This window comes from Fusarium redolens, assembly GCF_020744475.1.
Source record: "Fusarium redolens strain MPI-CAGE-AT-0023 chromosome Unknown BKA55scaffold_18, whole genome shotgun sequence".
Lineage (NCBI taxonomy): Eukaryota > Fungi > Ascomycota > Sordariomycetes > Hypocreales > Nectriaceae > Fusarium > Fusarium redolens.
This window is the reverse complement of record NW_025763681.1, coordinates 866,567-891,651: the sequence shown is the minus strand read 5'-3', so window position 1 is coordinate 891,651 and position 25,085 is coordinate 866,567. Positions and strand designations below refer to the sequence as shown.

Below are 25,085 nucleotides of genomic sequence, written 5' to 3'. Positions count from 1 at the left end.
TATTTAAAATCTAGATCTTAATAAATAAGAGGGGCTTTTAATTACTTAGTTTTATATCTTTATTATTATTAAATATAATTAGATTTATTTAGGTTAATTCTAGGGCTTAAGTTAGCTAGGTAGAATTATATAACCTATTAGTAACCTCTATTAGTAAATAGATATTATTATTAAGGTAAGTAGATAAGGGACTAAATACCTTAAGGTTATAAGGCTTCTTATTTAAGTATTTTTAGATAATTTCTTTAATTTTACCCTATATATTCTAACCAATCCTTTTATTATTATATTTCTTTATAGTTATTATATTATAATATAGGTATAGCTTAGGGAACTATTTAATCTATATAACTATTATTCAAGGGTGGCTGGCTTCCTACCGTATCGAATTAAATGCTCCTTTTCGCTGTGCTTGAATCGTACCACATGTGGTTAGCGTCCATTACCGTTTTCAACGGTGAGGTGGGGGTATCGTGGACGGTTCTCCAACTCCACTCAGCGTAGAGCAGAACGCGTATCGCGACACCCACCGAAATCACTCGACACGTACACCTGTTTGCACAGTTAGGCTCAGCCACATTTCTTTCTTTTCAAACACAGTGCCTCTACAGACAGCGCACTCACCTTTTTGCTAGCGTTTCCTATCTCCAAGGCAAATGATACGCATGGCTCGCCCGCCCCGTTTCTGCCCATAGCGGTTCCAATTCGACAGAGCACCTTGGCATCTTGCTGTATAGCTACCACGACCGAGGCGCAGCCCAAAGCAGGACGTCCAATATCACACAGAGCAACCTGCATCGCCCCGCATCACCTGCCGCCAGCTCCAATTCCAGGTCAGGAAGACCGCCCGCATCGAGACGTCGACCAACACCACCATCATCCTGCTGAGCGCTGTGAACGTGACTATCCTTCCTTGACTGTCATTCGGCCTGCTCAACGCGAGGACGCGCATGGCACCAGATTAGCAAAAACGGCAACACGGTGAAGATCAAGGATGAGACATCCCGAGACCTCTCTTGCTTGCTTCCTCTCTCGCAGCTTCTCGATGTCCGGTCGAAGTTGGTTTCGAATTGACCACGCCAGGATGCCTTCGTCCGCAGCACAACAATCGTCAGTCCAGCCAAGAACGTCGCCCAGACGATGAGAGCACAGATATGAGCAGGAATGGTCCAAACCTCGACAGACAGTAAGTGGCCTCCGGGAAGGGATAGTGCTCGCTAAAGATGTCTACCTCTTCTTCCTCTCTACCGTTCACGATAGCCGAGGACGATACAGCTCAACCTGAGAATCCAGGCGGTGCTTATAATTCCATGAGCCGACTTGAGAACAGCCCCATAAGAAGTTAGCTCCCAAACGATCTGAACGGCCTCATTTCAAGACTGAACGAGCTAAAATTAGATCCTTCTTCCTCTATTTCCCGCTCTAGAGTTGTTGCCGTTGCGAATGAAGATGAGGGGGCCATAATGAGGGGCGATGGCAAACCCGTCGATTTCCCATCGGGTGGCCTTTCGATTCAATAGTCACCCGATAAGCCGTATTTCACTATTAGCTCGGACAACATAACCATATCAGGTTACTATTCACCCGGCGCCGATGACATAATCATACACAGACGCGAAACAATCGAAGTCGAGCTTGCCTCATACTCTCCAGTTATGAATGAAATGACCCCTCTTCGAAGCGTCAAGGTCCCCTTTTCATTGAATACCGATCTATGGCAAATATCTGAGTCCGGGCGAATGCAAATCTATCTTTATATTTTTCCAAAGGCATACGTCTTACACATCAGCTCGGGACCATCAAAGAGACCACGTTTAGAGAGTGGAGAGACCGCGCCTTATCCTCGAAAAAAGGTTCACCTTATGCAGCCACGGCAGAAGAAGCCAGTCATTCAGATGCCGAATCTTACTAAGGAGGCGACAAAGACCAATGTCAAGACTGGAACATCCAATCTTGAATTGCTCAGGCCCTCTAGTAGTGTTCGATGGTGTGGTCTGAATACTGCCTTTCGCATCGACACTATTTCCACATCGCCACGAGGACGACGACAGAAGACAAGGGACTGTTTTAAGCTTAGTGCACTAGAGTTGGTGTTTAGTCAATCAAGCACTACCCGTGTTTTCACAGGACAGCATGCTCAACATGGGCTGGTATCGTTCAATGCAGCCTCTTCAGCAACTGGTTGCAGATGTAGAGTGCGAAGATGTTTGTCATCATGCGCCGGCGCGCGTGTATAGACGGATGAAGAGTACCGGCAGGGCACGGAGGAGTGTAGGACTAACCCGTATTTGGCTTGTTGGTAGACTCCAGAGAAGCTCAGTGCTGGGAACTTTCGTCTAGTATGTGTCCCAAACCTCTTGCGCCTTATCAACCGCATACAGCCAGCCATGGGGGCCTCGTGCGACACCCCACCAGCACCCGAGCAAGTGTCGAACATTGTGTACTGCTGTCAGCGGCTTTGACATCTGTGGCTGGCTATCGGGCATTCCAGATCGATGAAGTCACTGTCGATGATGAAGCCCACTAGCCTCCTTAACCGTAACTCCTCGCCAACTGTCACAGAGGGCTTTCACTCCAGATATTAGACGTCAGCTGCACCCACCTTAACCAGGGACTCCTCCATCTGCTTCCTTCGGCCGCCCAACTCCCGACGGTAGGTCAAGAGGCCTAATCGTTAGAAGTCAGGCCATGTTAGTGATGGTAAGTTGGTGTACCCAGGTGCTGTCGCATAGGTTGGCATCCAGGAATTCTTGGCTTCCTCGGTCGTCATCTCGATGGGTGAGCATGCATGCCTCATCTGGGAAATTCGGGGAGCTTGGCTACGCCGTTATAGGCTCATGTGACAGGTGTGCCGCGGATGGTAACTGCATTGGTCGATTGGCACCGAAGCACTACCTGGACCAGGACGAACTCGACGACTTAGGTAGCTGCCCAGGGGATATGCACACCTGAAGGAAGGAGCCTGCTGGGTAGCGACGCTGAGCAGCCAGATCGATGCCAGGACCAGCTGACCACGGTCGGCAAGATCGGTGTGGGCAGTCAGGTCAGTGATATCGTCAGCCATGAGATCGGCAACATTCTGGTCATTGTCGACTGTGCCGGGGGGGTAGATGTCTGAAATGTTCGGGAAGTCCAACAGATCTCTCTGTCAATAACATGACGTCGATTGGGATGGCGAACGGGGGTCGTGTTGAGCAGGAAAGTTGATAGTGTGTTGGGCTACTGAAGTCGGAGGGGCTTCAGGTGCATTGCGAGGGCGGGAGATGCGTCGTGAGTTTAGGCGCTTTGCGGGAAATTGCAATCATGTCACAAAATCCGCTACCCAGTATGCGCAAACCTGAAGGAACCTCCATCTTGATGCCTAGCCACGATATTCCACTCCCCTGCTACATCCCTGCTTCTTGTCGCTATTGTTAAGCGAATGTTTGGATCAGGAGCGGTCTTTGGATGCTTGTTGCGGCGCGAACGTTTGGTCGTGGGGAGGGTCTATCGGAGGATTGTTGTTGAGCAAAAGTCTTAATCGGGAGCGGTTCCTTGGGTGCTTGGTGTTGAGCGAAACAGGAGTCGTGTCTTGCATAACCGCGTTAAGCGAAACGTTGGACCAAGAGCGGAAGCCGCGCTGCTGTCATGTGTAACTTCGTTCTCGTACAGTCTTTCTCCAAGTCTGATCTCAATCGCAGGTTCGTCATCCGCAGAGGGTTTCTTGGGAGCGAAATCTCTCTCCGAGAGCAGTATCTTGGGGGCTCATCGTTGAGCGGAAGCTCGTCGCGGTCGGTCGCTTGGAAAATTGTCGTGGAGCGAAAGTTGATTCTCGCGGGCACTTTCTTCGAAGCTCGTCGTGGAGAGCGCTAGTCCTTTACTAAGGGGAGCGTCTGTCGGAAGCTCAAGCCAGTGTTCGTCTTTGGGGGAGGGTCTGGAGCACTAGAGGCCAGCTTGATCTGTCAGTGAACAATACAGCCTGCATCCAAAGTCCATAACATACCGGCATGCTTATTGATGGAAGCAAGATAGAGCAGGGTGGAAGAGAGGGGCAATTGCTAAAGTGGTGGGGTTTGGAAGCGTGGGTACGTGTCATGCGCGTCATGCGGGGTGTAGGATGCAACCAACTACCTACCTACGCGTCAGTCCCGCGTTTCCGCTCAAACTCTAGATTTCGCTCCCCGATTCACGCAGCAAACGTGAATATGGCAATGCAGATACCGACCGCCGGAGAATAACGTCCAAAGCCGGAGCAAAGAGTAATGCCATCAGACCCGACAAACTCCCTCCTAGCGGCTCCCCAAACCGCACGTCGACCCAAGCATGACCCAAAGCCAAACTCTTGCGACTCCGACATCTTCGTCGATGTCTTCCGCTCTTGACGGACCGAACCCCTCTCGACCCCGCTCCTACCGCGTAATTTCCAGTTGGCACCGATTCAAAAGCTAGCGTGACCCATCTACTGATAGGCCTCGTGGGAACTCGCACATTGGAACCTGTCAGGTATCGAGATTCTATAGTGTATAGATGCTCAAGAACACAGCGTTGATCAGAGACGCCAAGATGAAGGGGTCTGGGAACACGAGCAGATCGAAGAACGAGCAGATCTCGGACTTGGAGTCTTCGACAACGGCGGTGAAGAGCTCTTCCTCTATCATAGCGATCTCGGGGATCGGCTCATACTTGGAGTTAAAAAGATCTCCTCGTCGACCAGGCCAGTAGTTAGACTCATAGTAAGCCCTTGCAGTTCCTCATGCCAACAGGCCAGTAGAGTTGCCTCTTCCCCAACTCGACCTTGGTCGTATCTATAATCGACCATACGTAGACGAACGTGTTGACCGTGGAGCCGTCCCAGTTGATCGTGTTGTGGTTGACGTCGTACTCGTCCGCGATGAGGAACCAAACAAGTCCTCTGCGTGGAGGGTGGCTTGAGAAGATTCGACCAGGTCTTGCTTACCAAGTTGGAAATGATCTCGTAGTTGTTGACGATGTCAGACAGCTTGCAAGTTCTTACCACTCTCGTTTAGGTTCGCTGCGATCAATTGTTAGCATTACTCGTTAAAACATATTAAAACTTACTTTCAAGCTTCTTCTCATGCTTGCGAATGGCCTTGTTATAAGCCTTCTGTGCCTTCCTTCTCTGGCTTTCTGCCGTCTCCCTGTTTTCTATAAGAACAGTGTACGTAGGCTCCAGCGAATTTCTCTATCTAGGTATGTTAAAATGGCATTAGATAACCTATGTATTAGGTTTACTATTCCGCAGCTATTGCTAGTCATCGCTCATAAAATATTTCATCGACACTGCTTTCTGGTTATCTTGACTTCCCAAGACGTTCTGATTGACTTTCTCTACCATTGACAGAGCATTGCTTCGCAAGGAATCATGGAGAACCCGCGAGCCCTACTCATTTCTGCCATGCTTTCGGCATATGAATGCTCTTCATATGCCAAAATTATCCTGCTACATCGTTTACAATTATTTATGATCCTAATAAATACACTTCCATCGACCATCCAAGTGACATTTCCCAACATATCCACGTAAGTATACTCACAACGGCATAATAATCATCTGTCTCACTGCTCCCCAAAGACCCGAAATCATTCAAGAATCGTCTTCGTGGTACACGTCAACGAATCACAGGCGGTATCTTGCGAATGTGATCGATCTTTGTCGAAACCTTCTCCTGCAACAGGAAGGTGCCTAGTGTTGCCAAACATCATCAATCTTTTAGGAATACGTTTGCGAGAGACAGGCTGATGGGGATGTGGGAATGAATGGCGGATTTGATTGAACTGGTGGATATACTGGACCTTCATTTCTTGCCTCATGACGCGCCTTTCGCTTGATGATGTAGGCCATATGCGAGCAGCCCATTGATATTTGCTCTGCTATGACTCATACATGAACTTAATAATGAGACATGAGTATCTCCGATGGGCCTGATGTTGGGCGTCCGCGTGGGTTTTAGTGTCGTTTCGGCGTTGATAGCACTTGCTCTACAGAGCACTCCAGACTGTCAATCCCTCATACTGCAGGCCCTATGTGGACGGCTACATACCTCAATGGCCAAATAGCGAATACTGCACAGGGTGGAGACCCCACCTCTCATCGCCGTCCAGCGATTCCCTTTTTTTATTTCCCCTCTTTCTTCCTCTTCCTCAAACAGTCATGCCCTATCAGCCTCTCCGCAACATTGTTCTGGCTCGTCATTACAGAGATGGATGGCTGGAATAGGACGCGGGCCTTGTCGTCGTTGGTATGCCTCGGTCTGATGACCTTGGCCGATTGTGTGACCAATAGCCTGCTCCTGACTTTTGCCAGTGACTCTCAGATGCAGCCTGGTTCTTGGAACTTGAGAACACGCGCTATTGTTCTCGGAGGAGTGTCTGGTAATTCTTGACGCTCCATGCGCTATCACTCGCACTGCTAATTATAATTCAAGATGTGATAGGACAGTCTGTCCTTGGCTACGTTCTCAGCACCAGGTCGAAATATTGCGCCATGATCATCAATACGACGAGCATTCTTGCTGCCGCTATCGTCACACTCTCGAGCGGTACGGGCCCCTTGAAAACGATCTTCATAACATAATGAAACCTAACGGTGGCAGTTCTCTTGGGTCACAACCGGTCTCTCATGGCTGCTACAGGAGGCCGTTTGATCAAGTGTGTCGGAGGAGGGTGCCATGGATCAGTATTTCTTATGCTCGCCATACTTCACAGCCAGAAACCTCAACATTAGTTTGTCCACTCCCCTTCTTGTCCCACAGCCATCCATATGACAATATTAATGATCGATAGCTTTGCTTACCACTATATGACAGGGGCAATCGGAGTCCTGACCCAACCTCTCGGCTCCTTCTCTGCCTCTCGCTTATCCAGGCACAGTCACATTCTGCCTGGTGTTCTTTCTGGACTTTGTTGTCTCATGGCGTATTCTGTCATTATCTTCTTGAAGAAGATGGATGCCGATACGGAAGAACCGAGCCAAGATGAGTCTCGTCCTTTGCTATCACACCAGCAGCAGATCTTGCGTGTCGATGACGCACCAGCTAGCCAGATGGCTGTACCAGGATATATTTCCCGGTCCGGTGGTAGTGGCTCTCCCCTTAGAAGCCCAGACCTGAAGTTTCTCCCTATAGTCTTTGTCCTCATGGGTTTTTGCAAATCAACCCGTCCGCTCTTCACAACCTATATCCAGCACAGACATGGTGTCAGTCCTACAGAGGTACGAAACCGCCATTACCTTGCAGGTTGACAGCTGCTCACTTGAAGTTAACCGCTAGGCCGAGCATCTTTGGCTTGTTCGTACCGTTCTTAGCGTCGCGCTTTTCGTTTTTACTGGGCTGTACACTGCGTACATCAAAGAATCCGACTACTTCAACCATGTGCAGGCTAAAATTGCCATTCTATTCATTTCAGCTGGCGCATTAGCGATCGGCCTCCCTGGGTCATACAATACCATTACCATAGGTGAGCCTGCAAGACTACAATATGTGGATATCGCTCTCTGACTGCGGAAGCCCTCATCATCAATACCATTGGCGTCGTAACAGACCTGAGCATACTTGCTTTTGCATCCACTCTGCTCGAAAGGCGCGATGTAGGATCTGTACTGATGCTCATTGCATCAATTGAGAGCTTTGGAACATTGGCCGGGGTTGGAGCACTCTACCCACTCTATCAATTGAGTTTACGAGACAGCCTACCTTTTCTCGCCGGTGGTATACCCTACTACATTTGTGGGGTAAGTTATTCTGTTGTCTAAGCCGTCGTGATTATACCCGCTAAGCCCTAAACCCAGACGCTCTACGCCGTCGCTGCCGTTATTCTCTGGTCAGTGGGACCCAAGCCAGCAACAGAATGACCATGAAAGCTAAGATATGATGGGATGTCTGTACTCGTTCTCAAATGAAAATTATGTTCAAGTAGCAAGGCCCAACAGCATATAATAGACCTGAGGCGCCGTCAAGCTACCACTTCCAACGTAGGATTAGATACTTGGTGTTGCCAAAATGCATTTATTCCTCGTTGACTGATCAAGCCAACTGTTCAAGGCTCGGACCAACTACACTGCATATCCACGTGGACCACAAATAAGTGGCCCATCTCTATTACATCCACTTTGCTGGCGCTCAGCTTACGTAATAATCCACTACATTCCGACCTGAAAGTGGATGTAATGGAGTGGATTTAGGTATAGGGGGATATTCCCTGACCCTGAACGGTCCATAGTACTTCATTTTGTATATAGTTGCCTACCAAATCGAGGTACCTGGACTCATGGTTAGCCAAGGTCGATCACCCCCACAGCTAATCTTCTAACGTGATACGAGAAACTGCCCCTATTGATCGCGTTTTGTAAGATTTTTTGCTGTTGATTTTGCCAAAATAAAAATTGACGATGTCAGCCACCCAGCCAGGCCAACAGCAGCACCTCGAAGACCGTCTTTTTCGACATTTCAGAGGCTGGACCTGGTCAGAACGATCTCGTGATACTAGCTCTTGGCTGTGGGATTTTGGCTATGATATTCAACGTCATGGTTTACGCAAATGGGCTTGCAAGGACTGTATCCTCGTAAATCGTCCCACTATCGCGAGTTTTACCTCTTCAGGTCTCCAGAACGCGGCAAATCATCTATGGCGTGAGCACAAAACACCAGCGCCAGAGGGGGAGAAAAAGAGCACAGCACAGCTGAAATCCGAAGGCGCACTGAAATCGAACCAGCCGACTATTGCCTCTGTTTTGAAGCTGGACGTCAGCAAGCCTACGGAACAGAATATTGCGAACAACATCATCTCACGCTTTGATAAACCACGCTTTCAGCGTATGCTAGTCGAGTTAATCGTCAGTAGCAACCAGTCCTTGTCATTCGCCGAGAACCCCATCCTCCAAGAAATCTTCGACTATTTGAATCCCTCCGTTTCGATCCAACGCGCCAACTTGACTGCCAGGGCTGTCCGATATAAGATCATTCAAGAGTATGATCGCCACAGGCAGAAGGTTATCGAGGTGTTGAGGAACTCCCCTGGAGCGCTTCATATCTCATTTGATGGCTGGACGTCTCGAAATAAGCTTGCCCTCTACGGCATTGCTTGCTTTTTCAGAGATGAGAAGAATCGGCCATGCAAAATCATGATTGGGGTTCCAGAGGCTCATCGTCACTTCGGCTCCACGATCGGTGGGGAGGTTCTCGACGTCCTACACACCCTTGGCGTGGGTCCGGAAAAGATTGGCTATTTCACGCTCGACAATGCTGAAAACAACGATACTGCCATGGAGGTCATTGGTGCTGAGCTTGGGTTCGATGGCCGACTACGTCGAGGACGCTGTATTGGCCACACAATTAACTTGTCAGCCAAGGCGCTCTTATTTGGAAAAAACGCCGACGCGTTCGAGCAGCAATTATCAGGCGCAGAAGCGTTATCTGATACTGAATACGCTCGATGGCGCAAAAAGGGACCAGTTGGCAAGTTACACAACATCGTAGTTGATGTGCGTATTAGCCATCGGCTGATTTACTTATTCAAGGAGGTCCAGACGGTGAGCGGTTTTACTAAATCCTATTCGTCTCCTACTAATTCGGTATATCTAACAGGACGAAATTGATCGCGCCGCCACCCTTAAACTCCGATCCAAGAAACCACTTAAGCTAATTATCGATAACGACACGCGTTGGCTGTCACAACTCTACATGATCCGCAGGGCTCTACGGTTGAAAACCTCTATCGAACTCCTACTGATCAAGTATAAGGCGCAATGGGAGGACGAAAATAGGTCTAAAAAGACTGGCCAAGTAACACAAGCCAAGTTGGCGAAAAAACCACGCATCCTCCGAGACGAGAATCAGCTAACGGACAAAGACTGGGAGGTTCTTTACCATTTGGAGGCTATTCTGACTGTTTTTGAGACCGTGGTGAAGACGCTTGAGGGTGATGGACATATGCGCAGGCGTAAGAAAGGCTGGACTGGCTCCTATGGCAATATCTGGGACGTGGTGCTTGGCTATGAGTTGCTGCTTAACACACTGGAAGAATATAAGCAGCTTGCTGCTGACTTTCCTGATCCAGAGCACTTCCGCATTGGAATCAACCTTGCTTGGGATAAGCTGGATGAATATTATCGGCGGCTGGACGAGACGCCCATCTACTATACGGCTATGGCACTGCATCCAGCTTATCGTTGGGACTGGTTTGATGAAACGTGGGCTCATAAGCCTAGTTGGGTTGAAAAGGCAAAAGAGATGGTTGCCGACGTCTGGCTGTCCGATTACGCTCATCTCGAGGTTAGAACCAGCAGCAGCAGAGGCGACGACGAGCCACCGGCAAAAAGACCTCGGTTTTTCAACCCCTTCGAGAAGAACAGTCGTGTGCCGAACTCACTACCAGCCCACGCAGCAGCTATTGTTAGTGACGAGTACCAAGCGTGGCAGACGGATCGTGACGCCAGCGACGGCACCGTTCGTGATCCAATTGGTTACTGGATCACTAAGCAAAGCAGATATCCTCGGTTATCCAGGATGGCCTTGGACTTCCTGACGATTCAGCCGATGTCAGCCGAGTGTGAGAGGTTATTTTCAGCTGCTGGCAAGATGGTCTCGGGGTTGCGTACGAACCTGGATGCTGAGATCATCGCCATATGTCAGGTCTTACGCTCTTGGTACCGTGCTGGCCTTATCAAGGATCTGGATCCATTGCTTAAGTCACACCTTGAAAGTAAGCCTGATGCCGGTTGTGGGACTCTAAGCGACGGCGAGCTGGCGCTTGCTGAGACAAAATGGCTATTGGAGGGCGAGAATAGCGCCAGCGAGGTTGACGATTCATCACAGCAGCAACAGGCTGAAGAGTTAGTGTCAACCTCTAAAAGTGAGGCTGAATAGGCTCCCACGAAGTTGTGAATAGCCTCAGAATTCCACTTATAAATCCACTTATAAATCCATGTGTGTACATCCATTCCACTCCGGTCGAATATGTATTACATCCACTATGTAATTGCCTAAAAAATCGTACATCCACTCTATTTGGTCCAAAGTGGAGTGGATGTAGTGGTTCCGACCCTTGCAACTGTTCCAGGTCAATATGTCTACCAAAAGTGACGTATCTAAGAAATTGGAAGCGGTGACACTTTTCTTAAATTGTGAGGTCAGAAACGGGAGTCCAACTTACCATTTAAAGTTACCAGCGCGGGCCGGTTGAGATAACTATATCGAGTACATCAGGGGGGCGGCGTCGCAGACAGGTGTACGGGGTACGGATAAGATCCTCGATTGGAGTCCGCAAGCCCGCTAAACTGAGGACAGCTCAGGAGTCTAAGCTCACCGCCGTGAATGATGTATCAGATTTGGTTGACGTTAGGTCGTTGTAAAATCTGGCTCTTCTACACAGGCGGCTCTGGGCCGATAGGATAGCTTGTTGTCTCTCTTTTCATGAGAAGGGAAATAACGCAAGGACTCGGCTTTGTTCATGAGACGTTCTTATTCAATGAGGGAACATGGAGGTTGCCATCAAACCCGACGCGAAATTCAAGAGGTCACAAGGTTATCTTGATGAAACTTTTTCCGCATTTGTAATATTCTCTTTCAAAGTTAATCCCAAAGCAGTCGGGTTCTTTGTTGTCTGAATCCATTGTAATTTTACAGAGAACACTGAAGAAGCAGAAAATCCGGATCCTGTTACAGATTATTAAGGCAAACAATTTTTGGTATTACCTCAGTAAGGTCAGCCATTCAGGAATACTTCTGGACTCTAACAGTGCTGTTTCAACCCCCTAGTATGGCCTAATGGTTGGATTTCCAACGCAAGGCTGGGAGGCAGTGACTCAGACAACGCTCTGCAGCTTGACCAGGATAGAAGTCCGTTTCCAGTCTCCTAGAGATGGCAACATGCTACCGTTGGTACTCATGGTGATGTGCTTCGTTGCGTTTTCAGTCGCGTTCTAGAGGTTCACGGGCCGTAGATGCGTCGTTAGGAACGTCGGAAACTCGAGTCGGTGATGCCGTAGCGGGGGTTTCGGTATTGGAGGATTCCATCTCTTGTATTGCTGAAACTACGCAAGGTATGTGCACGCATTGGGGTTTCGATTGATTGAGGCGAGTTCAGTTAGTGCTGGAGACTGTTAGTGTTGAGGAGAGGTGGCGGAGACCTTAAGTTATGTCTTGCTTCCCCTTCGGTATTCTCGCATCATTACGCAGATGTAATGAGCACAGATATAATATAATGGCCGGCAATATACATTTCTCGGATAGTACGCGGAACATGTCGTCAAGTCTATATATTGTGAAATTCCAGTCGTCCCACTCTGCTATGCCGATACGGAACCAAGGCGTCGTCCTCAGTAGGTATAGGCATACACTCTAGCATCCTCAACATGTCGGTAGTTCAAACTTCGCCACAAGAGTGATAGAGACCAGGCCACCAGGAAACGGGCACAGAAGCGAGCACCCCACCTCTTACCATGGCACGATGATTGTCTTTTTCTCTATGCACGATGATCTCTTCCCGAAGGCCAATTCCTGTCTGTCACGGGATGGACGATACATGCTCGTATCCGTGCTCTCATCGTCTGGTCGACGTTCTTGGCTGGACTGACGATTGTTGTGCTGCGGACGAAGGCATCCTGGCGTGGTCAATTCGAAACCAACTTCGACCGGACATCGAGAAGCTGCGAGAGAGGAAGCAAGCAAGAGAGGTCTCGGGATGTCTCATCCTTGATCTTCACCGTGTTGCCGTTTTTGCTAATCTGGTGCCATGCGCGTCCTCGCGTTGAGCAGGCCGAATGACAGTCAAGGAAGGATAGTCACGTTCACAGCGCTCAGCAGGATGATGGTGGTGTTGGTCGACGTCTCGATGCGGGCGGTCTTCCTGACCAGAAACTGGTCACTGCTTTTCGAGCTGGCGGCAGGCGATGCCAGGCTGGCGGGGTGATGCAAATTCATCGGTGACATTGAGTGTCCTGCTTTGCTTAGGTTGCACCTCGGCTGTGGCCGGCTCATGCTATACAGGAAGATTCCAAAGTGCTATCGAATTGGTATGGCTATGAGGAGAAACGAAGCGGGAGAGCAAAGTTTATCATTTGCCTCGCAGATGAGATAAGAGTCAGGGTGCGTGAATGTTTTGAGCGCGGGACCAGAGGGAACGCCTGGCAGAAAGGAGACTGCTCTGTACGTAGAGGCATGTTTTTGACCAGAAATAAATGCGGTTAAGCTTAACTGTGCAAACTTGATTTAGGCTGGACACGTTGCGCGGTGCGCGTTGCGTATTACGTTCTGCTCCACGCGAGGTGGCAATCAACGATTACTTGGTCATCGGATCACACTAGCTAGGTAGCCGTGCGATCCTTGTCGAGGATTAGAGACCAAACACAAGAGATGGTATACCTAGGCTTTTTCGCGATTTGAACAACTTCTGTTTTCTCAATCCGAATATTAAAGCGATGCTGTATGCCCCATACAGTTTACATGCCGATGATTCATTTGGCTGTTCATGATCGGACAGAAGTCGATCTAGGCTCTCCCAGCGTGCAGGAAAGTGTTGCACGGTAGACTAGCTGCTGTTCGGAGTACTAATCAATGGATTCAATCCTCCTGAAACGAGAATATGCTTCCTGTGCACTGCATGCGGGAAACAGAGTATTGGAGGTCAATAGACTGTCCCTGCGGGAGACTGAGCCTTTGACGCCTTACACTGTCTTGTGTTAAAAGCAACCGCCTTATCTTGTTATCTTTCTTTATGGCCTCAGGCTTCATATTACGCGTTGTTGGATAGGCATATTGGCTTTTCAATACCTGTCCTAACACAGGTGCTTTCTTCCTCAAGGCTGCCAGTTCGCTTCCCTGTCATACATAGATAAATCTGCCAGGATTTTGAAGGGTAACGTCGAATACAGGGAAACCGGCCACCCCTAGAAACCGGCCACCTGGTATTTTACTATGGTAAAAGACTCTGTAGGCCTCGGGCATTAATTATATTTTGCTGTGGCGGCCGGCTTCCCTGTATTCGACGTTAGCATGTATTCAAGTAGTGACGTTTTGTGTATTTAATTAAGCGAACGCGAACGCAGGTGCGGATGCATTCCTTTAATGATATGATTTGTGTCACTCATGCTCGGCAATTAAGTGCCATTTCGTGTCCCAGTAGCCGGGTAAACTTGAGGCATAAATTCTGGCTGCGCCCCCTTTGGAGGTTTTCAACTTTTGCTCACCACGTGTCATCTAGACGCTGTTATTGCATAAAATCAACGGCGACCGCGGTCAATTTTTACATCATTCCACCTGATCATGGCTCCATTAGTGGTCTCGTCGACAGCCGCGACAATCAAAGAACTCCAGCGAAAGCTTTCTATCGCGACAGATGAAACTACCTACCTGACTAAACAAGTCAACGATGAGCGCATAATAAACGGTCGAGTACGTTTAGAATACGCAACGCTTCAGGGAGAAACAGAAAATTTGAAACGTGCCCTGGCAGAAAATGTTTTATTCACTGGAGCCATCACGCAAAGCTTCACAGAGGCGCGCTGGGACAACAATAGGTTCCAACGCGAAAACGAAAATCTTCGATCCGAGATTTGCAGGATGCAAAGCGAACGCGTACAAACGGACAAATACATAAGTGTTATCAATCAACAGCTACTAGAACGCAACCAGATGATAGAAGAGCTACACGGGCAAATTTCATCCATCTGGGACAAGGTCAATGCAATGAAGTCGTCCGAGATCGCCTCAGCACAGATTCAAAAGTGCTATAAGAGCCACACTGCCTTTCTGGCCAATTTTAACATGTCTGTGATCGCACAGATTGAAGCACTGGTGACGAGGTCGAGTCAAGAATCTTACGTCAAGCAGGAAGTGGAGAAGCAGCTCACCAAAGCTCGTTGGCACGCTACAAAGCTCAATGAAGAAAAACAAAAGCTTCGACGCCATCTTCAAAAGAGTCAGAAAGAGACAAAAACCCTCAGAAATGAGGTAAAGAAACAAAGCGATGCAAAGGAATTTCTCGAACACGAACTAAAAAAGTCTAAACAAGACGCAAACAATGCCCCTAGTAAAGGACACATTGTTACGGAAGGACAGTTCCAGCATATCCAAGACGCTATCACTCTCTGCCCTGAAAAAGCGATGGGGGAGGTAGAGCGTCTCAAAAGACAAATCGAGGAGAAGGAGATCAGAATCCAAGAGCAAGTCATGCTCCAGAACAAATTAGAAAGTTCTATCACAAATCAGGCGGAAGAGCACCCCCTTACATTACAGAACTCAAGTGAACTTCAGGAACACCTCAATTCTCTCGGGGAAGAGTTCCGACACGATGCGGGCCTTTCCGAGGCCGTTGGTGATCTCAAACAACAGGTTGCAAAGCAGATGGAGCGGGTGAGCGAGCTAGAAGCTCGTAACGAGATTTTAGAGGACGAATGTGCTCAACTGAGGGACGACGTATTACAACATGCCAAAAGGTCAGAGCTGCTGAAGCAGGAAGCCTTTTACTACAAAGGCCGCAGCATAACTGACGAACGTGATATTCTCGATGCTCTTGGGAAAAACCGGTCACAACTCTCTTGTCACATCTACGACACAATACTTGACGTTACGAAAGATATCAATGACGTCTACGACGCGAATGGTGCAGTTCATATTTTGGAAGGATTTTTTGTTGGCGTCGAAACCCGCATTAACTTGTTTTTGCAACAAGCCAGTAACGATGCCGTGATGTTTCAACATCTCATTGATGAACTCAAGCGTCTCAACCCTGCCCCCTGGTATAAAGATAGCCTGGTCGAGGCCCAAGATATGTACGAGAAAACTGTTCGTCTCAGGAAAGCCGCATTATCGTTTCGGCAAGATGCGTCCCGTGAGCTTCAGGTCTTAGAGTCGTCGAAGCCCAACGTGCTTCCTTTTCCTGTCCCTATGGCGGAAAGGCAGACCCCTTTGTCTGGAAAGGTTCCTACAGCGAGACTTTTGTTATCTCATGTACTTGTTACTGTTGTTCTATGGATATGCAACTGGATGCCATTCATTCTTCGGTCATTCTTAGTGGTGTTCGCATGCCATTTTGGATACCTTTGGGCTGCGCGTGCTCAGGAGGCTTGCGAGAACAACAGTCGAAAATACCTGGAGTCGATATGCGGAGATCCCGTCGCTGGACAGATGTCTGCGGTATCCGCTCGAGAAGCGCACAAGCAGTTTCTGGCTTCATCGTCCGCAGCCCAGAGTAAACGGGATACGAGGCATAAAAATAGAGGCAAAAAGAAGAGAAGATAACCAGACAGGGATGCAGGTGGTTTATTCGTGGTTCTTGTTTCAGCGCTCTCAACAAGACAAGCCTAACCAAGACCAGACAAGCCAAGACAAGTCAAGACAAGCCAAGTTGACGATCTTATCAAGCGAGACGGCTATTTTAGCTGACTTGACTTGTCTTGATACCGGCTTGGCAAGCACGAACCCTATAGCGGTCATAGCTACGGAGGTACGGTGGCTCGGATCGTAAAAATCCTGCTGGCACGTGTCAATATCAAGTCGCTCGCTCACAAATGAGACAAGAATCGCTCTCATCGTGAACAAGTTCACGATGAGAGTGAACGACCACAACTAGCATCAGGCAGCAGCCTGCTGCCTATGATATCGGCAGATTGAATATAGGTATAAGAGACCGACCTTCGTCGCTCCTTTAGATAGAAAATCAAGAGTCATTCATTGCCCGATTCGCAGGGGATCTTCCCGATCGTTGTTCAGTCATCCAAACAATCGTGTCGTGCGACAGCACGGCTAAAAGTTAGCCCCAAGCACCACGCTCATCACCGTCAAGATGTCCGATATTGACGATACCTCTTCGGTGGCCGCCCTCTCGGAAGCAGTTACCGAGACGGCCAGCCAACCGTCGACCCTGAACACGAGATCCGCCGCAGCCGGAAGCACCGCGTTTGCTACTTTTCGCGGTGGACGGTCCGTTTCCGACCAGCTTCGAGACATCGACACCAACGAGATCCCTACTGAAGTTAGCTTGATGAGCAAGATCAAGATCCAACGCGAAGATTACGTACCGACCGAGTGGTTACACAGGAAGAAGAGGGCGAGGAAGTCGCCTATCGACCCGTATGGCCGGCGGCTCACCAAAGTCGTTGGAAATAGGGAGAAGGGGGACTTCTGGCTTTGCAACCAGTGTGATAAAAAGAAGGAAATATCGCTATACGCCCTCGTCAACAGCGGTACAAGCGGAGCGCTTCGGCACTTAAGGAAAGATCACGATCTTCTTGTTGGCGAGGTAGACAGCGAGACTATAGAGTCTGAGCCACCTCGCCGGCGTCAACGCCAGCGAACGGTACTCGACTTGCAAAGGCAAGCCGCAGAACGGTTAGCTATTCCGAAGCCGAAGGCAGAGCTGTTCAAGGAGCTACTGCTCCGTTGGATTGTAGATGCCGATGTACCCTTCTCGGCCGTCGAACACCCTGACTTTCGAAAGCTTCTCGGCTTATCAAATGAAGAACTCGTTGACGAGCTTTTGCCCCGGAGCGGCGTTACAATTCGATCGTGGTTAGAAGCAGAGTACCGGTCGCAAAAAGAGCTATTGAGAAGTCAACATACAACCTCTATGTACAAGAAGCATCTCACCTTCGATCTTTGGACTTCCCCTCAAAAATACGCGCTTCTCGGCGTGGCTGTTCACTTCACAGACGCGTTAAAAAGACCGCAGACGTCGCTTTTGGCGTTGAGGCGGCTCTGCGACCAGCACTCTGGTGAAAATATTGGTCCAACGTTGCGTGGAGAACTCTCGGAGTACGAGATCTCTGCAGAAGAGTTAGGTTACTTCACGTGCGATAACGCCGACGCAAACGACAGCGCAGTCAATGAAATTATCGCCGCTCTTTTACCTGACGTTCAGCCGCAGGAGCGTAGAATTCGATGTACCAATCATATCTACAACCTCGGCGCTACGAGTTACCTCGAGGGGAAGCTCAAAGACGTGCTTAAGAGCTTCGAATCGCAACCAGCGGAACAAGCAGCCCTTCAAAAGGTCCTCAACTTCCTCGAAGAATGGCGGCCAACAGGCGCATTCGTCAGGATTCACAATCTTCAAGGCTGGGTCCGAAGGTCTTCGCAACGCCGAGAGGGCTTCCTCCAATACGCGCAAGGGAAGCTTAGCGATGAGGAAGTCGACGAATTCGGCGAAGTTCTGTGGGAGGTTAGCCAACTAATGCTCCTCCAAGACAACGATACGCGATGGAATTCCTTTTTCACTGCCATAGAAAGAGCTTTCCGGTTAAAAGACCCGATCGAGATCTACACAACAGTTATATCTCGCCACGCAGATAAAACGAAGCGGATTCCGGATGAATATCTTCTCTCGCAAGACGACTGGCACGTCTTAGCAATTACTCTTGCAGTACTACTACCGTTTAAAAAGCCAACCAAGTATTTCGAAGGCAGGTTTTTCTCCCGGCTTTTACTCCGGTTAACTAATAATTTGACAGGTCGAGTGCCTCGCTTTGCCGAGGCCGCTGCCTCGTTATTTTACCTCGTTGACCACCTCCGCAAGCAGCTCGCCGAATATAGCGACTCTGACCGAGTTTTCCCTAGGCCAGAGATCGAGGGGCCGGAGAGAGAGATCCGAGTTGGCGACGCACCACTCCGCTTTGCTGCCGCACATGGTTCCTCGCCGCCCTCTTCGCCGCCTGTTTCATCACCTGCTGGCTCAATCTCAGCGACCCCAGCGCAGCGTGGACTTACCTCACAAATACCGGGATTCCGTGATTGACCTTCCAGGGCGGCCAGTCGGATCGATCAACCCACCCGTAGCGTTAGAGGACTCCGGCGCCGAAGAAATACTCGAGCAGGAAGGTGAAGAGGAGGGCTCACAACGCCAGCGGTGCGAGAAATGGCCAAATCCACCCTCCAAAACCGAGATCGCCGACGTGAATCTCAGGGCCGTACGTGGTTGTATCACGTGCGCCATTTACAAGCTCGAGAAATACGTTACTTTACTAGAGGACTCGCCTGCTTACTGGACGGCTATGATTCTACATCCGACCTTCAAGGATAAGTGGATTCGCGAATACCTTCCGGGTGAACAAGCCAAACGCATAGTCGACAGCTTTAAACAGTTCTTCGACCGGGACTACAATAAGCTCCCCACCCAACCGACCCCGATACAGAAGAAGACGAAGTCTTCGCATCTCGGAGCGCACAGCTACCTCGCTCAACGCCCCTCTCCGGCCAACCGAGATGAAGTTAAAGAGTATCTTGAAGAGCCTATCTACGAAGACGAGGAGGTTGGGGATCCTTTCGAGTGGTGGCGGCAGAGAGAGAAGGACTTTCCACGGCTTGCGAGGATGGCGTACGATCTCCTATCTATACCTTCGACGGCGTGCGAGTGTGAGAGGGTCTTCAGCCTCGCCAAGCTCTTGGTTGGCACGCAGCGACACTCTCTCCAAGATATGACGATGGAGATGCTCACTTGTGTAAAGTTTTGGCGGCGGAATCCCCTGATCTAAAGCCGGGCTCTTGTTCTAGATGACTGTTTTATCCGTAGATGCCAGTCTGCCGTTGAGCTCACGATGGCCGGCCTGCTTACTAACACGGCTTGAATAGGCTTGACAAGATATCAAGTCAAGCCAAGTCAAGTCAAGTCAGACCGCTAACTAAACAAGTCAAGACAAGCTAGAGCTCTGGCTTGACTTGACTTGACTTGTTGAGAGCGCTGTCTTGTTTATTGAGTCTAAGATTGATTTTCCTGTTCATCGATAAATTTCTGTATCAATCGAGCTTCAGCAGATTTGTAGATTCTAGCTGCAATTGTAGATTTCTTACTAAACTTTTTAATTCAAATCAAATCATATACTGCGCGCAGACCGCTTTCACATCGTGACGGCCACAGGTGTGTCTCGATTTACGAAATGTTTCTTCGTACCAATTTCGGATTTTTCCTCCGTATCTTTCTTTGTTATCTTCACCGATGCCACTGGTAATACATTCAAAGGAGTATCCAGCTTGCGCTTCTCGCTATTGGGTTTCTCGGGATTGTTCTCCCACGTTTCGATCTCGTCAGGGTCGAAGGTTGCCACAATCTCTCGGCCCAAAGCTTTGCCCCGTCTCTCCCCGAGTGCCAGGATCGGTCAAAAGGGAACCCTTGCACACTCGATCTTGAGACCAGAAACAATAGCTTGATCACAGCCATCCGGAGCCTTAAAGGGATCGTGGAACTTCTCCAAGAGCTCTTTTGTGATGTGACTAGTGTATAATATACTCGGATGCTACGCACATACAACATCACGATAAACGCGACCGCCAAAGTATAAGTTCCTTCCGGGCTGGCGGTGCAGCTTGTTAAGAGGTGTAGGCCACAGTGTGCTCAGAAACGATTTGGCAGCTTTGGGCGATAGAACAGGGCTCAATGATTGGCGCACGAGAATCTGTTTGAGCGCGTTGCTAAGACTGATGATAGTATTCGATGGGCTCAAGTATCCTCGCGTTAGTGGCGTGCCTGGGGCCGCTGAAGGCTGAGGCGTATTGCATAACGGCATTTCCTCCCATTTCACACCGAGTAAAAGAGAACTTATGCCTCTTGGTGTAGAGGAGGGAATTGAAATGAAGATTGTTTTCTGTGGTTTAATTTTGTGGTATGGCCTCTTTTTTGAGGAATGGGCTTGCGCCGAAAGAAATCTTCTGTAATGCTTTCTAATCAAACTTGCATATCTTGCGTAAAGCTGTGGCCGATGATAAAAAGGGAAAGAAAACAACGTGTTATATTATGTGCTTAGACACTTGTGATGCGCTCAAGAGGAGCTCGAGCGCAGCAGACCATGAGCTCAAAGTTTGTACCGAGCCTTTCAGACTCAGATAGTAGGGCCTTATCGCTCCAAATACTCTTTCCAGAGGGCTTCTTAGCTGCGTTTTCATAGCATCGCGTGTACCACCATCGTCTAACGCGGCTGACCATCTTGGTGATGTCCTCATCTGCCAAGGGGCTGTTGTCGCTCATCATCTCGAATAGACTTGGCGGATCCTTCTCCTTCTCAGCAGCGTCATTGCCTTTATCAGCCTTGCTATCTGAGCGAATGACGGAACTTGCGACAAGGACACCCACTCGTGCTGCCTTGATGGTAGTGAAACCGACCTTGCCGAGAAGACGAACAATGAGATCCGCGGTTGATCCGAGACTAGTATCAGGTGTTTTCTCATTGATTCTCTCTTTGAGACGGCCAACTGTACGTCGGCCCTGATTGCCCATGTTGTTCAGGTCTGCATCGAGAGTGGAGAGCTCGATGAAGCCTCCTGGCTTTAGCACACGACGAGCTTCGGTGTGAATACTGCGGTAGTATGCTTCAGGCCCTGCTACAGGGAAGCGGTATGCAACAGCCGTAAAGCTTTGAGGGGCGAATGGGAACTTGTCGAAGAGAGAGACGTATTGGGATGGTTTGGAGGACTGAGAGGGAAGCTTGAAGACGAACTCTTGAGTTCTTCGAGAAGAGGAGCGCGAGGAGGCAGTCTGAAGAAGGTGGCGGCCGAAAATGTTTCAGTAGGGTAAAATAATCAGTCATCATTGTCACCAAGGCCATCAATAACAAGGATTGAGTGTCTCTTCAGTGATCCCTCAACAGGAACCAGCTCATGGCGAACATCACTGAAGAGGACATGCCCAAAGGTAAGCCACTTACTCACCGTCATTGAGCCAACTCTGAGGTTGACCTGTGTAAATAGTGGCCCATCTTCCGAAGAGGAGCTGGCATCGGCTCGTATTGTCTTGCGAGAAAATCTCGGGTGTTCCGGTATTGGTGTTGCGGTCTACGTATCCCGAAACAAGCTTGGAGACCGAGGAAGGAGTGCTGGGGCTTGGGTGGTGTTGGAAAACCGCCCGAAGACGTTCAGTCATGTCAGCGCTGTGAGTGCTGGAGATGTTTATTGCCTTAAGATTGTCGGCTTGCCTTATTGTCGACATCAATCCTCGGCGGCTCCAAGGGCCTCTCCTTACTAGCTAGTTTCGACTCGTAAGTCTCAAGATGGAACGGTGTACCTCGTGAAGAAGTTGGGGAGGGAAGTTCTTTACCAGCATCTTTTCCAAGGAGATCATCGTACTCACCGCACACCCTGTCTTCTGCGGGAGGATCATAAGGCTGTGAGATCACGGCAGTAGAGTCAGGAAAGCAAGAATACCAGAACGGCTTGAGCTAAATATGCCAATAGTTCTGTCGGAGTCTCTGCGAAGCCTAGAGGAGGTCAGGAACTCCTTTTCCACTCGACTCCAAGCAGAAATACTAGAGTCTCTTCATCAGAGATTTCGGCGCTTCCGGCTGTTGAGCCATCGGTAGTCAGGTCCGGAACAGGAGTCAAAGGCCTGGAATTTGAAGGACCTTTGGCAATTGACTCAGGATCATAGGCTCAAGGTTTTTAGATGCTAATTGCATCCAGCTCTGAAAGGCCGAGAAAAACTTATAGGCGACAAGTGCTCAGTACGGTGCCTCACAACTTTGGGGATTCTCCCGACTTCAGGAAGTCGGCTTCGTCGACTAGCAGGGTACTTGTTGATGGAGGGTGCAGAGTAGATTTCTTGGACATCAAAGTCTGCTGGAATATGGACAGCTGAGGCTTAATCTTCGTATCAATGCTCTCCCAACTTCGCGGTTGAGTTGGCTTTACAAACCATACCGGACAGTTGGTTGATGATCGCATCTCTGGTGTGCCTTGCGGAAGCTCGGGAGTCCCAATAATACTAAGTGGTTCTCCGTAAACCTCTGTAAACCTCAAGACATTTAGAACGTTTATTGGCACGCTGTCCTCTTGTTCTGACGGCTGACAGGTCTGGGTAAACCTTCCGAACAAGTTCCACTTTCGAGGAGATCGCGGCCTCTTGACAAGCTTCTGGGGCGCAAGGTGAGAAGACTTGGTCTCGTGAGAAATCTCCCGTTGCAGCTCGAAGTGGGACGCATCAGACATTACACTGGCATCGAAACTTGTCATGGGTGAAGATGCATATCCAGATGTGTTGATGGGCTGAAGTTTTAATGGATCACCCGGCGAAGATCAAAGACGATGGACAGATCTTCGGGAAGCCAATGTCGCCTTCGTTGTAGGGCCTTCAGAATCACTGCTCTCGGAGGGATGACGAGCAAGAAGATCTGGATGTGGAGTGCGTGACATAGGTGACAGCCACAAAGTGTTTCGAGGCTGATATTGAGAAGCTGCCAATGACTGCCAACTTCCGAGCCTCGAGTGGGAACTGACACTCCGAGAGATTTCGGATTTTGCAGTCCGATTCTCGGGTGATCGCACCTCCAACGATGGCCACTGGGTTGACCCGATCCGCAAAGGACGAATCGTTGCTGGAACGGGGTTATTGAGTCGTCTGGCTGCTGGCAGAATTGCGCGTCATATTGCTGATACTACCACGGCATCACTTGACAGCACCAATATGTCCATATCCTTTATGGCCTGAGCCAGCTGCAGGACCCCTGCGAAGATTCTTCTTACGGCTCAACAATGGGAAGCGTGTGATTGAGGAGGATGCCACATTATGACTCGGTGTACATGTCATTCGAGGTGGCTCGCGGCCCTTGCCCTTCTTCGACTCGGCTGTTGCCTCAGCTGCTGGCTGAAAGCACAATTCGCCTTTGATGGGGAGCTATGAAGTTGATGCTGTTTGGCCTCCATGAGTGTACTGCGGCTTCGGGGCCGACAAGGCTGCTGTAGCAGCAGACTCGCTTCCACGTCTTCGGTTTTTGGGGGCATCGAGGGGAAAGATTGATTTTAATGACTGGCGTGGGGCTGAACTGTTGGGGAAGTGGATCGCAAAACAGGTCTTGAAACCTTGCGCTCCGGTTTGAACAACGATGTATCTTCACCAAGGTACTGCGATGGCTTCCATGGCGGAGAACTGGGTGGTGGGGGGGGCAATTGCTTGGTCTTCTTCTCGATGGCGGCTTCAAGAGCAGTTGAAATCGATGGCGATGAACTCAGGGACTCTCTAACAGCTGTGTGACCATGGGGATCAACGGTGATGGCATCAACGTGTGAGGCGCGTGATGTGAGCATCAGCTGTCAGGTCTATCAACTCAAAATAACACTCTTGTAAACTCAGTTCAGGCAATGGCATCAACTACGTCAGGGAAACCTCCACAAGCTCCTCGTGTCACAGAAGGCCTGTTGATGACAAGTTCTTGCAATCGGTTCTTGGTCTGAGTGCGAATAGGTGCAACAAGACTAGCAGGCTGAGATGCATTCAGGGTGGGAGTGGTGTCGCGACTATATGACCCTGGTCCAGATGACTCGGAGAATCTAGTGGATGGGCATCTACTAGTTGCGGAAAGTAGCAGGTTGGCTAGAGTTGGAGATGGAACATCGTGTGTTGCTAACCGGAAGGGAACATCAATGCGGTTATCCGAGCTGTCAGCCGGACGTCGAATGTTGCGATCACGGTCCAGTTCGGGATAGATCACTGGCGATTCGGAAGATTTCTTTGCCTCGATGACCTCAAAAATGTGAATCTCGGCAGGGCAGCTGGCGGGCTCCCTATCCAGGTGGATGCCGAAAGAAGGGTCCAGTGAGCTTTGACGCTTATGCTGGGACGAAGTCGAAGAGTCCGTCCGAGATAAGCCAATCCATGTAGTCTTGACCTTGACATCGCCGGATGAAGAAGACTTCTTCCTCCGCAGAAAATTAGGGTTAGAACTTGGGTTATCCATGGACTGAGCCGACGGTAGCGATCCGGAACCTCCACGCTGGTTGGCAGTTGATCGTGTAGATGCTGAAGTGGAAGAAGAGCCCCATGATCGAGCTTGGTGATTAAGGTTAGGTCGTGGCACGAGTTTAGGAATTGATGGGTGTGGAGTTTCCCTCCTTCTTAATCTGCTAAATGGCTTTGCAGTATTCGAAATGACCCCAGGTTCAAGCAGCTGAAACAAGACGCTTAAGCGCTTATCCGACATCCTGTCTTTGGTCTCTCTCCTTCCTGTACAGACCCAAAGGTCCACCCATCAATGAAGCTAGATGTCAATAGCCTTCCCGTGACAGACTAGTATGCAATAGGCTTGACTAAATTTCTTGTATTGCTGGCCCTGCGGTATGTCGTACAAACTTCGTTGCATCTGCCCACCGTCTTTCCTTGTCTACAGGCGTCTCCAT

The 25,085-nt window shown here is 49.4% G+C and overlaps 6 protein-coding genes across 6 annotated transcripts; 4 read left to right on the top strand and 2 right to left on the bottom strand.

The window, feature by feature from the left end:
• Positions 1 to 1,223: 1,223 nt before the first annotated feature.
• On the top strand, positions 1,224 to 2,463 carry BKA55DRAFT_710220 (uncharacterized protein). Its single transcript, XM_046200777.1, has one exon. The coding sequence runs from the start codon at positions 1,656 to 1,658 to the stop codon at positions 2,235 to 2,237; it is 582 nt and encodes a 193-aa protein (XP_046044337.1). The 5' UTR covers positions 1,224 to 1,655; the 3' UTR covers positions 2,238 to 2,463.
• A 3,737-nt stretch (positions 2,464 to 6,200) lies between these two features.
• Positions 6,201 to 7,849, top strand: BKA55DRAFT_695513 (uncharacterized protein; the record flags this gene model as incomplete). The annotated part of the gene is made up of 7 exons (XM_046200158.1): positions 6,201 to 6,372; positions 6,426 to 6,539; positions 6,594 to 6,723; positions 6,784 to 7,210; positions 7,269 to 7,455; positions 7,506 to 7,729; positions 7,787 to 7,849. 7 exons carry the CDS (start codon positions 6,201 to 6,203, stop codon positions 7,847 to 7,849), a joined length of 1,317 nt encoding a protein of 438 aa, XP_046044336.1.
• Positions 7,850 to 14,258: 6,409 nt separating this feature from the next.
• Positions 14,259 to 15,668, top strand: BKA55DRAFT_471058 (uncharacterized protein; the record flags this gene model as incomplete). The annotated part of the gene is made up of 2 exons (XM_046186141.1): positions 14,259 to 14,387; positions 14,610 to 15,668. Coding segments are annotated over 2 exons (1,188 nt in total), but the record flags the coding sequence as incomplete, so codon positions are not given.
• Positions 15,669 to 16,779: 1,111 nt separating this feature from the next.
• Positions 16,780 to 17,271, top strand: BKA55DRAFT_486089 (uncharacterized protein; the record flags this gene model as incomplete). The annotated part of the gene is made up of 2 exons (XM_046186224.1): positions 16,780 to 16,920; positions 16,957 to 17,271. Coding segments are annotated over 2 exons (456 nt in total), but the record flags the coding sequence as incomplete, so codon positions are not given.
• Positions 17,272 to 20,221: 2,950 nt separating this feature from the next.
• BKA55DRAFT_522920 (uncharacterized protein) lies at positions 20,222 to 20,515 on the bottom strand (the record flags this gene model as incomplete). Its single annotated transcript, XM_046188608.1, has 1 exon — positions 20,222 to 20,515. A coding segment is annotated over one exon (294 nt), but the record flags the coding sequence as incomplete, so codon positions are not given.
• Positions 20,516 to 20,724: 209 nt separating this feature from the next.
• BKA55DRAFT_598163 (uncharacterized protein) lies at positions 20,725 to 25,085 on the bottom strand (the record flags this gene model as incomplete). The annotated part of the gene is made up of 12 exons (XM_046196194.1): positions 20,725 to 21,419; positions 21,518 to 21,710; positions 21,757 to 21,873; positions 21,905 to 22,081; positions 22,224 to 22,345; positions 22,398 to 22,485; positions 22,614 to 22,958; positions 23,004 to 23,287; positions 23,373 to 23,586; positions 23,736 to 23,999; positions 24,065 to 24,812; positions 25,057 to 25,085. The coding sequence occupies 12 exons, from the start codon at positions 25,083 to 25,085 to the stop codon at positions 20,725 to 20,727; spliced, it is 3,276 nt and encodes a 1,091-aa protein (XP_046044332.1).

What these genes read in the sequence shown, in the direction of transcription:
- BKA55DRAFT_710220 (XM_046200777.1), top strand. Translation starts at nt 1,656, where the DNA reads ATGAATGAAATGACCCCTCTTCGAAGCGTCAAGGTCCCCTTTTCATTG.